The sequence below is a fragment of the Trematomus bernacchii genome, unplaced genomic scaffold (genome assembly GCF_902827165.1).
Source record: "Trematomus bernacchii unplaced genomic scaffold, fTreBer1.1, whole genome shotgun sequence".
Lineage (NCBI taxonomy): Eukaryota > Metazoa > Chordata > Actinopteri > Perciformes > Nototheniidae > Trematomus > Trematomus bernacchii.
In genome coordinates this window covers 1,067,682-1,083,018 of record NW_022987640.1, presented here as the reverse complement: position 1 = coordinate 1,083,018, position 15,337 = coordinate 1,067,682, and the positions used below count along the sequence as shown (strand labels likewise).

The 15,337-nt window shown below is 38.0% G+C and overlaps 1 protein-coding gene across 1 annotated transcript in view; it reads right to left on the bottom strand.

The window, feature by feature from the left end:
• Nucleotides 1-1,167: 1,167 nt before the first annotated feature.
• Nucleotides 1,168-15,337, bottom strand: part of specc1la (sperm antigen with calponin homology and coiled-coil domains 1-like a) — a 38,922-nt gene continuing 24,752 nt past the window's right edge. Inside the window, 3 exon segments of the mRNA XM_034133202.1 lie at nt 1,168-6,244; nt 8,451-8,510; nt 9,331-9,447. Coding sequence (XP_033989093.1) covers nt 6,155-6,244; nt 8,451-8,510; nt 9,331-9,447 — 267 coding nt within the window. The 3' untranslated portion in view covers nt 1,168-6,154.

Below are 15,337 nucleotides of genomic sequence, written 5' to 3'. Positions count from 1 at the left end.
AAAATATTTAAACAGAATTTTTACCAGATTTCAATAACTATACTGAACCAGAGGTTGGAGAAGTACTTAAGTCTTGTACTTGAGTAAAAGTAGAAGTACTCAGATCTTGTATTTGAGTAAAAGTAGAAGTACTCAGATCTTGTATTTAAAGTTAAAGCCTTTTGTCATTGGACACAGAGTACAAGTAGAAGTACGCAGATCTTATATTTGAGTACAAATAGAAGTACTCAGATCTTGTATTTGAGTGAAAGTAGAAGTACGCAGATCTTATATTTGAGTAAAAGTACTCAGATCTTGTACTTGAGTAAAAGTAGAATTACTCAGGTCTTGTACTTGAGTAAAAGTAGAATTACTCAGGTCTTGTACTTGAGTAAAAGTAGAAGTACTCAGATTTTGTACTTGAGTAAAAGTAGAAGTAGTAATATCTTGTACTTGAGTAAAAGTAGAAGTACTCAGATCCTGTACTTGAGTAAAAGTAGAATTACTCAGGTCTTGTACTTGAGTAAAAGTAGAAGTACCAGAGTGTATGAATACTCTGTTACAGTAAAAGTCCTGCATTCAAAATGTTCCTCAAGTAAAAGTAGAAAAGTATTATCATCAAAATAAAGTGAAAGTACTGACAGTAAAAGTAGTCATTGTGCAGATTGGTCCATTTCAGAATTATATATATGATATGTTTTATAATGATTGATCATGAAAGTGTTCTCAAAGCTGGTAAAGGTGCAGCTGTACTCGACACTATTCAAATGTAGCATTTGTATACTTAAACACATTTGGTTTATTGGATCAAGGCAGCGTTGTGTTACTGTAATACAAAACATATCGTGAAAACCTTTTAAATAATAACTGTAAACTATATTAATTGTTTATTTGTGCACACATGTGGAAAAAAAACGTAGTTCCTGAATTATAGCATTAATAATTTAAAGTATTACAATTAATTTTGAGGTATTTTATGCTCTGGTTTTACTGATTTTAACAAACAATGATTACCAGAGAAATAATTAGCAGATATTTGCAGTCCAACACAATAAGCTCCACAATAACCAACTGCGACAGTAAAATGTCCTTTTGCATTAATGCAAGTAATAATACGCTCAAAATATAATACAAATAATAGTAAAACAGTCAGAGGTATGCTGTGACGACACAAACGACAACACGAGGCTGTTTTCATTTTTCTTTTATAACTATTGCCAAAGAATAAAGCAACATAAAAACACACATCGTTTTTCTTTACAACTGATTATCATCGTAGTGTGCACTTAATACTGTAGCTTAGTCCCTTTACACACACACACACACACACACACACATTTACACACACACACTTATTCATTCAGCTTTGCTAAAGGGACCATTTCACTGCATGTAGTGTGATCAGGAAAATATATATAATTCACACCAAAAAACAAACACAAAAAGGCAACATTGGAAACTAAAGCAGGTTCAGTGGATCAGAGCATTTTCAAGTAAAGACAAAATAAATGTGATGGACCCTTTAAAAAAAGACATGTTTTTAGCTCGTTGTGCTAACGCTACGTGTTCCTCGTGGCTCTGTGTGAACGTGGAATGAGATTCTTTTAGCGTTCGTCTCCTAAAATGTCGTTAATCACTCCCGCTGCACCTCGTAAAGTCCTTAAAGTCCTGCAGAAACACATTCCCAGCATGCAGAGGCTTCAAATGTGTCAGGGTTTTCAGCAGGGAGCGATAACACACACAGAAAAACAGTTGGATGCTAACCCCTTAGCATTATGGCACCACAATTTAATGACTACTCCATACAGGAAATGAACGTTGTTTTTGATCAATTCCTCACGCTGTGTTACCTTGACATACTGAGATGTTTAACTTGCATGCTTCCACGGTTAAAGAATATTATAAAAACTGAAGTTAACTCGTTTATCCAGTCGTAGTCTCACTGCTTTACTAACACATGCCCTTTTCCTTAAAGTCTCACATTATTGCAGGTGTTTGAAATGTGATGGTTTTAGTAATACCGTTTGTTTAACAGGCATTCAACTAAATATGCAGGGTGTTTTTTTGATTTCATTGGGCGTTTCCCCCCCTCGTTAGATTCAATGCATCGACTTTTCTCAGTTTTCTGATTCCTTGTTCAACGTGGAGGCAATTTCAAGGTAACACGAGTCCGAAACCGATATCTAAATGAGTCATTTTCTGGGTAATGTACAGCTTAGAAGATCATTTTGTGAGTTTCAAGGGTAATAACTTCAGTTTTTTTCAATGTGGAACCCATTTTTGAAATGTTTGTGAACTTTTACTTTGAAATGTTGCACCAATCATTTGTGGACGAAGCCAATTTCTGTGAGAAATGTATGTATTAATGGTCATATTGTCACTTAGAAGCCTATTTCTTAAAATGTTAAGGGTAATAACTTAGGTATTGTTCAACATTGAGCACATTTGTTCACTGTTTGTGTCCAATGGGAACTTATTTTGAAATGTTTCAGTATTGAGCAAGAAAAACACACATTTCTCTAAGAATTCAAGGTTTCACGAGAGGGAAACTGATGTATTAATGCTCATATTGTCACTTAGAAGCCTATTTTCAGAGTTTTAGGGGTAATAACTTGGGTATTGTTCAACATGTACCCCATTTTCTCAATGTTTTAGTGTCTAATAGGAACTTTTTACTTTGAAACGTTTGCAGGATGAGCGAGACGCTGCAACGTACATCATTCTGAGGGTGAATTATTCCTATTAAATGTCACGAACACCTGCCGCTCTCCTGCACAGAGGGTATAAAGTGTTGCAGATGCACACGGTGTGAAGACGTGGCGTAGTACAGAGCAGGATGTGCTTCTAAATCGAGACAAATATGTAGTTTCTGTACCTATTGATACCAGCTGGGGTGGTTTTTTTACAAAGAAAGTATTTCCCTTGTCTGCCGAGAACAGATACGCCGAGAACAGATACACGGTTTGAAGGCTGAGTGTTAAGGCAGGAAGTTAGTGTCGGATATAACAATAAAAAGCTTATCTCAGTGTAATAAATTCACACACACACACACACACACACACATAAAGCCTCACTACAATGACTGGAAACAATGCAAATAAATACAGTGAACGTGGCAAGAAGAGGCACGAGAAGCACAGTCTGACAGCATCACATGGTGCTTTAAACCCCCTTATTTTAGCATTTTAAAGCACTTTATGAATATTTTATAATAGGGCTGCAGCTACCGCTTATTTTCAATTACAATGAATTGCATTTTGCTTTCTAAAGGCGTTGTTTAGTGTATAAAATGTCAGAAAATTGCGAATAAGTGTTGAAATGCATAGTTTTTTCAGTCAGAAATCCACATTATTTCTCATTACTATGATAAGAAACAGAAAAAAAACATATTTGAGAAGCTAATTTAAATATGTTCTGACATTTTTGCATGAAAAACAACTCAAATATCAAATTAAATGCCAATAATTGTTCCTATCAATCGATTAGCAAGTGCAGCTGTGGTTTATAACTCACTATAAAGTGATTATGAATGCATGTCTATCACTATAACTCCTCCTGTGGACACCCATATGAAGATAATGAAGTGAAACACAGCGACTATAATAATGTTACATAAGTATTGATAGAAGTTATAATATTTGACATCAAAAATGTCCTTAAAGCTGCTTATAACTACAATAAAATGTGTTAACGCGTTATAAACTGCTTATATGGGGATTTAAAGTGATATACATTAATATTGCTGACATTCTGTGCTTTAAAAAGTATTTCTATAGTAATGTTTAGTGATACTAGGAATTTCAAAAACAACCTTTCTAACACAGCACCGTCATTATCACACAATGTAAGTCAATGGCACAATGAATTGTTTGAACTTTTGTGCTAAAAGCGTATGGTTTGGCAACGCTTTCGGAACAATTTGACCTGTTGGGAGATGCGCTTGTTCTTATCGAGGGTCAGATGACGAATTGAAACCACTCGGAAGTGGTTTCATTTTTAACAGTTAACCGTCTGCAAGAATGGGAATTTCCCAGCAAGTTGAATGACTCTTTTCATGAGACGAAGCGTTTGCACGAACCACCAGCTTCTTTCCAAACACTTGAGCACACTTTTCTCAACATGAGGTTCATTATTAGAGAGGTTTTTTTCAAATCAGACCCTCAGGCTCAGAGAAACAGGGTCACTTTTCAACATGTTTTTGTGTCAAAGTAAACAGCAATTATTAATAGTGTATCGTATAGAAAATCTGCAAAGGACGTCCACTAAAAGTTTGTTTTGGCTCGGATTAATATAATAAATGCCTGACAAATGAATGTATAGTATTAGTATGCTTATATGGAGCTACAGCCAGTCGCTAGTTGGCTTAGCTTAGCATAAAGACTGGACTGATTCTGTCCAAATGTACAAACAGATCAGTCTACCTTCCCCCCTTAAACTCCCTAACTTGGGGTTTTTAGTGACACTAGATGTTTGTACAAAACCTAGTGACAAATGATTTCATTGACTTCACATGCAATTTGAGACTCGAGGAAGCGGCTAATCGGGACAATAAGTTAGAAATATGTGGAGTTTTAAGAGAGAAATGTACATATTTTTGTCAAAGTACACGTTTGTTTTAACCACTGATATCTGAAGGATCTGATGTGGGACTTCAGGGAGAGACTAGGAGAGCAGATCAAGGTAAAAAGATAAAGAAATACGTTTAATGTCTCTCTATAATACTGTCAGACACTTGTATAATCAATGTACGTTTGCGGGGGGGTAAAACAAACTTTTAGTGGATCGACTTTGGCAAAATGTAAAGAAAAGTCCCAATTTGACACAAAAACTGGTAAAAAAAAATCCCCTTAAGTTTCTCTGATCTAAACAGAACTTAAAAAAAAACACATTTTTATCAAAAGACTAAATACTACTCACTCATATTTTGGTTACGATGAAACGATGCTGTGTGTGCCCAATGGAATAAGTGCAGGAATGTAAATGCAAACACACACATCAGCCATTATCTCCATACACTGTTGAGAAATGATATGTAAGTGGAAAAGAAACCTACAAAGAGTGTGTTAGTGCCGCTTAATACAATGTGTAGTGGTGTTGTGAAACGTAGCATATTTTCTGTGCTTGAAATGACCAACACGTCAGAAATCGACACTCAAAAAGGCTCCGAATACATATTTGGCAACGACTCCTCAAATCTTCATCTTCACAAACTGAAGACAAGAATTATCTCCTGCATCAAAACTCACGCAGGCACTTTGTCCGTTTTGAAAAGGGAAAACAAGGCAGCTCAAATGTAACGGTGACGTCTGGAAGACTCGGTGCAAAAAGGCTGAAATCAATTCCTGTTCGAAGGGCGTTTCGGGGGAATTCAAACATCACTGACTTTGACTTAGATTCTCTGTAGAAGACAGGGGTTTTCACTCAATATCCACATGCAAAAAACTGAAGAAATGCTGGACAATGATGTTCCACTTTTACCCAGAACATGAGAACATCTTCTGACTTCCCTATTTGGGGTTTTAGCAGCTTTCGTACTTGTATACACCACATCCGGAATATGCATCCATGTGTTTCACCGCAGTGCATTAGCTCTGACTCAGTATTAGAAACTGAAGTATTCAAAGCGCACATCTCTTCTTGGAAGTAGCCACACAGCCAAATTTTAAACATTATCAAAAACTTGGATATGAACTAGTTTTGGTGCACGAAAGCTTTTCAAAAAGTGGGATGAAGGAATGGAGAAGGAAGCCGTCTCTCACGTTGGAAGATGTGAAAATATAAGTCAATGCGAGTATGCCGTGTGCATGTAGAGGGTTATATTAGTGGAGTATTAGCCGTGTAAAGTGCTACAATTGAATATTTCTAATAGGGGAATCATTTGAGTGCCCTGAAAAGTCAGTTTTGCAGGAATTCCCCCGAACACCCCGAGAAATCTGTTGTAGAAAGAAAAAAAAAGGCACTGAGTTTGTGTTTGATGCTCCTTGAGACGTGATTTCTGGATCTCATCGTCAGAGTGACTGTAACAGCAGGAGAGATCGACGCTTAATACTGAGGACCACATGCAGCATGGTGTGTGTGTGTGTGTGTGTGAGAGCGTAGGTGGCGAGGTATTACAGTTGCTGGGAGCTCAGGAGGGCTGGCGTGGCTCTGGTTGTGCTGCAGGAGCAGTAGAGTCTCAGGTCTCAAAGTACTTGTAGATGGCGGTGACGTAGGTCATGACGCTCTGCCAGTCGGGACGCTCCGTGTGCACCATCTCATTCAAGTCCTGCAGCGGGGGAACAACACAGTCTGTTTGTTATCTTGCAATTAATGACATTAATGCACACAATGTACATGTATTTTATTATATGTATATGTACACTGTAGCCTTGTGCATATGACAATAAAACCTTTGCATTTGAATCTTGAATATCCGTTTTTTTTTTTATTACTGCCGAATTTTATTCCATTTCAATGTAAATACTGCTATAATTTACTATATTTTTAATATTATTATAGTGTTCTTAAAATAGTTCTCCATCTGTGTTTTTCATTTTTGTTTTACTTTGATATATGCACCACGACATCAAGACAAATTCCTCGTACGTGTGAACTTACCTGGTGATAAACCTGTTTCTGATTCACTTATTTATCTGAATAGTTATCACTGTAATAAACCGTACTTCATTTTGTCTTACTGTACAATATTTAATTTTACATTCTGTTCTTGTATATATCATATTCTATTACGTGCAAATAGACTTCTTACAAAATGTTGTATTTGTATTTTATTATATATAAGTTAAAGGTGGGATAGGTAAGTTTGAGAAACCAGCTCGAGTGCGCTAGAATTTGAAAATACACAACCGGAGAAAATCTGCCACTTCCTTACAGAGCCCCTCCTCCAACACACACGAACGCGCACATGACCAATGAGGGCACGAGATAAGTTTGTGCACAGATGGAAGGCTGACAGGCAGGTAGGCCATCCAGTTATTTTAGCCGGGCCGGCTCAGATGATTGGTCGTGCTTTTTACAGTATTACGGCTTCCACAGATGACCTTTTTTAATGGATTTTTTGTCAAAGCACTTCAGATATTCATTGCTATCGGGATGTTAAGAGCATTCCATGGAATATAACAAAAAGTGTATCTCGAGCCGGTTTCTCAAACTTACCTACCCTACCTTTAACTGTCTTTTTTTTTTCTTTTTTAAATGTATTTATTCTTTACCGACTCATTTTGTCCTTACATGTACTTTGTAATGTAAGGTTGGTAAAATCATCTTATTGCACAGTCTGACATTTTCTTATATATCATAACCCTTTTTTTGGTTTAAATTTAGTTGCATAGTCAAAATATATCAAAACTCAAGATTTTGTTTTCCAGTTTTTTGGTTTGTGATCGATTCCACCAAATAGATATATCTGAGCATCATTTCATACACGTATCCCAACATGTGGAGTCTCCTGAGACTTTATGATCTCCACCAGAGTTTTAAATAAAGTTCAGAGGGTTCAAAGGATGCCTCGCTGCACAGCTCGGGGTTTGAAAGGGACTGATTTATGAGGTTTGAGAGATAAAAAGCCGAACTAGAGACGTCAAGGTGTAGTACTGCGTAACATGCTGCAGTTCATCTCTGGTTAATGATTGTCATGAGTTTGTTTGAATGTGTTTACATTATGACGGAGATCAGAACGAAGGATGACCCTAAAAAAGGGCAAAGAGGAAAGAGAGCAACGCACAGATACATGTTTTTGAACGCATTCCTCGCCATACATGATGTCCTGACTAAGGCATTTCATCTGAGCTGAAGTCGTGTCTGTGATTTTTCTATATTCTTTATTTACGCTAGAAGTAATTAAGATGTTTAACTAATATTTATTTTTATTTAAATGTATTTATTTGAACCCTCTTTTCCTCAAAACCCAGCTTTAAAAAAAGGCATTATTTCAGTTTTTTTCATGTTTTGTTTTTAAAAAAAAATTTCAATATAGGCACTTTGGTCAAATAGATTTAAATAGAATAAATTATATAAATATAAAAAAGACATGCCATACGTTTGCCTCAAATCCAAAGGCAGTTTTTTTTATATGAGAACAAATATATATTATTTATTACATATTTAGAAAGAGATAAAATATATATTTAATTTAAAAAGTAAAAATGTGACAGTGCTTATGTGACCCGTTCATCATACCATCATTTTAAAATATATTGGTAACACTTGCAGACTCTTGTGAAAAAGACTGCAAATATAGATTCATTTTGTCAATTTTTTTGTAAAATAGGATAATTTAAATAAGTAAAGAAATTGCCATAAAAACATTTATATTCATGGCCTTAAAACTGCTTAAGATCTCCCTTCTTCCAGCTACGATTGTGCCGTTCCCACAGAGGTCCAAGATGAATATACTATCAGTTAAATATGACAGGAGCAGACCCTGAACTTGCCAAGAAACAGAAGTGATTTGATTTGGATATTGAACTCACCAAAGTGCATTTGATGCCCACGCTCTCTGCAGCCTGGAAGGCTAAGGTGAAGTTTCTCCTCTGAGGGAAGAAGAGTCAAAAGTCACAATAAGTGGATTTAGATTTCTAATAAAATGATATGTGGACAATCTGCTACCCTGGAAAGACCCCACTGAGTATATCTGGAAAAGGAGTGGACAAAGATTTAGTGATTTCCGCTGCTTGAGCTTATTTACGGGCGGGTAGACCATTTCCTCTGGTTTTTCACACCTATGATTGCGAGTGTTCCTACAGTATTGCCATTCCCCATGGTGCCAGCGTTAGTCCCCTGCTTTAAAGTCTAAACACTAAATGTGAATCATAAGAAAGATTGCAGGTCAGCCCTTTCAGAAACTGTGGATCATAAGAAGAGCAAGTATGAAATGTTAACATGAAATCGGAGGTACAGGGTGCCACGATTTGATAAGCTAAGACTACAGTCAATCCTAAAATTAAATGTACGTTAAAAGGGATTTGAACACATCGTCTTCCGTGATTGAAATGTTAAGTTAACTATTTGTTTCCTTGGAATAACAGATTCATCAAAACCATGCAGAAAATAGATAGTTCAAAAACAACATTGTAAATACAGTAGGTGCTAAAAACGGTGTTGTATATGTTAAATAGTGGTGTTGTCCTGGCTGCTGAGCTCCTGGTTTAATACAGAATGTAATCCCAAATCAAATCCACACTTAAGGGTATGGAACATATTGTCTTCAGTGATTGTATTGTCACGTTAAATGTCTGTTTCCTTGTGTCTTTGTGTTGCAAATGGAGCTGCCACGATACAAGGAAATGGTCAGACTGGCACTAAAGCATCAAAGTATCATATCATGCATGTTAAATAGCGGTGTGGTCTTGCCTTGTCCTGGCTGCTGAGCTCCTGGTAGGGGATGTGAGCCGGCAGGTAGGTGTGCAGCACGGCGCAGAAAGCCAGCCCGTCGTTCCAGCTGCTGCTGAAGTTCGTGATGTCAATTTTCTGAGAAAAAACAACAACAACAAAAAACAATGATTAGGAATGGGGGAAACAAAAAGGATCGATTGTCTAAATCACAAGAAACAAGGTTCAAATCACAAAAAAGGGACTGGTAAATCTTTGTATAAAATGTCTATACATGTTTGATCTAAATATAAAAGTATGACGTAGGTAAAGTAGATAAAATATAGCTGACAGAATTAAGACCTTCTTGAACCTTCTCACACTAACCCTGTAACAGTATTAAAGTTTGCTACTTATATATATCAATATTCCAATTACTTGTATAGATGAGAGTAACACCTACGTCACTTCCGGGCGAAAATTATGGCCCCGCCCACTTTTGGGGGAAAACAAAGCTGTCATTTGAATGGCGGTCAATACAAATTCTGAAGTTTTTGCCAATCCGATCAGACATTTAAGAAAACTGTGAATTTTTGGATCTTCAAAGAGCCCGGTTACGATGGCCAGACAGGCAAACAATTACATTCAATCATTTGAAATCGACAACCGGGCTCGATATATGGTTAAATTGAAATCAGTAGGCGAGGCTGTAATTTCGCCAGCTGTTACTCTCCTGAGCGAGGCGGAAAATAATTGTGTTATCATGCCAACAAGCTGCTGTGTTGTTTATTGCTCCTCAAACGTTAAAACAAATCCAGAGTTCAGTGTTTCTGTACTTCCTCTAAGAAGAAAGGACAGTAACAGAAGAGCTCTGTGGCTTCAGGCTCGATCGCCATTCAAATGACAGCGTTGGTTGGTTTCTCCCAAAAGTGGGCGGGGCCATAAAGTGACGTAGATGTTACTCTCATCTATGGACATCGAACGCCTACTGCTATATTTAACCATATATCGAGCCCGATCGTCGATTTCCAATGATTTAATGTAATTGTTTGCCTGTCTGATGTCTGATCGAATTGGCAAAAACTTCAGAATTTGTATTGACCGCCACTCAAATGACAGCTTTGTTTTCCCCCAAAAGTGGGCGGAGCCGTACTTTTTGCCCGGAAGTGACGCATGTGTTACTCTCATGTATATAGACTAGGGCTGTCAAGTTAACGCGTTAATAACGCGTTAACGCAAAAAAAAATTAACGCCACTAATTATTTTAACGCGATTAACGCATGTGTATTTTTTGTCCTCGGCCGCCGTAGTTTCAGAGCGCATGGAGTTTAAAATACCATCGACAAGCTGATGCTGACAGCCCCGCTCCTACCGCCCGCTTGTGGCAGACCACACTTCCACGCTCACTGGCAGGCCCGGACTGGCCATCGGGAGGACCGGGAGGGAGTGTGTATGTGTGGTGCGACTCGCGCGAGCGAGGCACACCTTACGTGTTGTTAGCATCTGGTGCTAGCTAGCTGCGCTAACGGATATAAGGAGCTGTTTCAATGACATTTCGCCGACAACTGCGCCGAGCACTTGACTTTATGCAGGTAGCCAGACAGTGGGACATTGTACGAAAAGTCAGCACACTCAGCACGGATAGTGCGCGCAACATGATTGCAGCGTCCAGGCAGCTCCCGTTGGAGCATATATGCCTTGAGCTGCACATAGCTCCTCCAACGATCCTACACAGTGTACATGTACACACGTGTGTGTGTGCGCACGCACACACACACACACACACACACACACACACACACACACACACACACACACACAGCACACACACACACACACACACACACACACACACACACACACACACACACACACACACACACACACACACCACACACACACACACACACACACACACACACACACACACATCACACACACACACACACACACACACACACACACACACACACACACACACACACACACACACACACACACACACACCACACACACACACACACACACACACACACACACACACACACACACACACACACACACACACACACACACACACACACACACACACACACACACACACACACACACACACACACCACACACACACACACACACACACACACACACACACACACACACACACACACACACACACACACACACACACACAACACACACACACACACACACAGTATGAGAGATGTTCCAGGTTGAATTGAGTTGAATATTTGTAATGTTCAGAGGTTGTTGTGTTTAATATTCATGAGAATATTTGTCATTGTTCAAATGATAATAAACAAACATATAAAGCATAGTTGTCCACTCATATGTTGATAAGAGTATTAAAAACTTGAAAGATATCCCTCTAAGGTACATTTAGAACAGATAAAAAATGTGCGATTAATTTGCGATTAATCGCGATTAAATATTTTAATCGACTGACAGCCCTAATATAGACTATTCTGAACTGTTTCTATTAAGTTCTATTTTATTGTATTTACTTGCACTATTTGATCTGTTTTATTGTGCTGCACGGTTGGAGGAGCCTGTGACCTAATTGTCATATCTACACTGTAGCCATGCACACATGACCATAAAAGCCTTGAATCTAGTATTGACAGAGGCATAAATTGCGTCCTTAAACCCCCCTCTTCTCCTCAGCGTTCTGCACTTTGTAGATTGGTATATTGTTTTTACTAAACTGCTGTTATTTTGATTCTGGTTTATTTTGTGTTCTTACCATTATTTGTTTTTGTTTTGTGAGCTGCACTGTGGGAGTTTGTATTTCTCCGTACAGCACTTTGGTCTGGAGGTTTTAAAAAGGGATTTAGAAATAAAGTTGGATTGATTTCCTTTTCATGCGTAACCCTACAAATGCTATTTATAGAATTAAAAAGAGTATTTGTGGAAGTCTAGCACAAATAAATGTAAATAAACCTTTTTCTCATCTTTATCTTTTACCTGTTTACATGAACTAAAATAACTCCATGATCGAATAGTGAGAAAAGAATCTCACCTGAAACACTTCTAAGTACAGTCCATTTACACTTAAAGACGACATTTACGATCCAGAGAAAAATATATAAATCAGGTCAATATAATGTCCCGCGGTGCTTCGGCTGTGAAACACCGTGTGACATTATATTGACCTGATTTATATATTTTTTCAACAGTAAAATGACGTCAATGAATCCAGCTTTAATGGTACTATTAAAAAGAAAATTGATTTCTTTGGGGTGTATTTTCTGATTTATGGAGTCAACAAAGAGATATCCCTCTGTAGAAACCATTAGGCGCTTTCACACCGGAGTACTTTTCACAGGAATAATTCCGATAGTTCCTGGGATTTTGCGTTCACACCAAAAAGATCTGGAACTAGAACTTTTTTTTGCTAACCTTTTCCCCCCTTTTCAGTCTCTGCTAGAGAGGTGGGACTTTCCTGGGGAGAAAAAGGTTCCAATTTCTGATTGGCTGGGCGAATTGCAAACCACGCCCCGTAAAACTCCCAAAAAGTTGTGTGAAGCCGCCATTTTATTTGCTCGCATTAGCATTATTAGCATTAGCCCAACGCACCAACGGAGAGAGACTAACTTATGGCAACACAAAATAAAACGTGGGAGCGGTGGAGATGAGGAGGTGTCGGCGCTTCTGGCGATTTTCCCGGGACTTCGGTTGGCAGTATACGCCGTGAAGTTGTTTGCGGGCTGCCAGTAAACCCAGAGCAGAAGAAGAAGAAGTGACGTCAGCGGCTTCATTTGCGTAATCCTCCCTCAGGGACTTATTCCGGTGTGAACTTTACTAGGACAGTTCCGGGACTAAAGAGTTCGGCGGGACTAAGTACCGGGGGACTAAGTACGGCAAAGTACTTGGTGTGAAATCAGCTATTGACTCTAATATGTCAACAAAAGGAAACAAGGATTTTGAACCTGGCTTTATCTAATGTTTAGACACACTGTGCATTTTACATTTAATGTAATATTCCATTCCCTACACTCTTAATGTAAATCATACCCTGCTTTATATTGTGACTAAAGCCCTTCAATAGTGTTTAATTGTCAAAGTTTATAGATTTCTTTTTATCTTCACCATCTACTGTATACTTACTACTTTTCAATAACATTTTAATTCTATTTTGAGATGTTTAAATTCTAGTAGTGTTTGTTTCTAATCTTTAATTACTTATGTGCAATGCCTTGTTTTGTTTTTGCAAGCATTTCCCAATTTGGGATCAATAAAGTACCTCTTATCTTATATTTCTGTACTTCAAATGACAGCTTTGTTTTCCCCCAAAAGTGGGCGGAGCCGTACTTTTTGCCCGGAAGTGACGCATGTGTTACTCTCATGTCTATAGACTATTCTGAACTGTTTCTATTTTATCTGCTTTATTGTGCTGCACGGTTGGAGGAGCCTGTGACCTAATATGTTCATTGTCATATCTACACTGTAGCTATGCACACATGACCATAAAAGCCTTGAATCTAGTATTGACAGAAGCATGAATTGTGTCCTTAAACCCCCCTCTTCTCCTCAGCGTTCTGCACTTTGTAGATTGTTGCTTTTTAAATGGTACAGTACATTGTTTTTTACTAAACTGCTGTTATTTTGATTCTGGTTTATTTTGTGTTCTTACCATTATTTGTTTTTGTTTTGTGAGCTGCACTGTGGGAGTTTGTATTTCTCTGTACAGCACTTTGGTCTGGAGGTTTTAAAAGGGGATTTAGAAATAAAGTTGGATTGGATTTCCTTTTCATGCGCAAACCTACAAATGCTATTTATAGAATTAAAAAGAGTATTTGTGGAAGTCTAGCACAAATAAATGTAAATAAACCTTTTTCTAACCTTTTCCCCCTTTTCAGTCTCTGCTAGAGAGGTGGGACTTTCCTGGGGAGAAAAAGGTTCCAATTTCTGATTGGCTGGGCGAATTGCAAACCACGCCCCGTAAAACTCCCAAAAAGTTGTGTGAAGCCGCCATTTTATTGGCTCGCATTAGCATTATTAGCATTAGCCCAACGCACCAACGGAGAGAGACTAACTTATGGCAACACAAAATAAAACGTGGGAGTGGTGGAGATGAGGAGGTGTCGGCGCTTCTGGCGATTTCCCCGGGATTTTGTGAAGTTGTTTGCGGACTGCCAGTAAACCCAGAGCAGAAGAAGAAGAAGTGACGTCAGCAGCTTCATTTGCGTAATCCTCCCTCAGGGACTTATTCCGGTGTGAACTTTACTAGGACAGTTCCGGGACTAAAGAGTTCGACGGGACTAAGTACCGGGGGACTAAGTACGGCAAAGTACTTGGTGTGAAATCAGCTATTGACTCTAATATGTCAACAAAAGGAAACAAGGATTTTGAACCTGGCTTTATCTAATGTTTAGACACACTGTGCATTTTACATTTAATGTAATATTCCATTCCCTACACTCTTAATGTAAATCATACCCTGCTTTATATTGTGACTAAAGCCCTTCAATAGTGTTTAATTGTCAAAGTTTATAGATTTCTTTTTATCTTCACCGTCGACTGTATACTTATTACTTTTCAATTCTGTTTTAATTCTATTTTGAGATGTTTAAATTCTAGTATTTTTTATTTCTACTCTTCAATTACTTATGTGCAATGCCTTGTTTTGTTTTTGCAAACATTTCCCAATTTGGGATCAATAAAGTACCTCTTATCTTATCTTAGATTTCTGTTCTTGAAATGTTTGCAAATTAGCACATATTTTACAATATAATGCTTCATTTGCATATTAACCCTTGTGTTGTGTTGTTACCGTTCATGGTGTTCAGGGGTCAATTTTGACCCATGATTTATCTCAGTCCAAAACACAAACAAATAATGACTATCATCCAATATTGTTTGAAATACATTATAACTAACTTATTATGCATTCATAACCGTACAATCCTGTTGTAATTTAATGTTATGGCCCGAAACACATTACACCACATATTGCACATGTGCATATGTGTGTGTTCAGGTTCAAGTGTTAGTGTACATATTCTTTGAGAAAGGTCGAGTTCCCGTG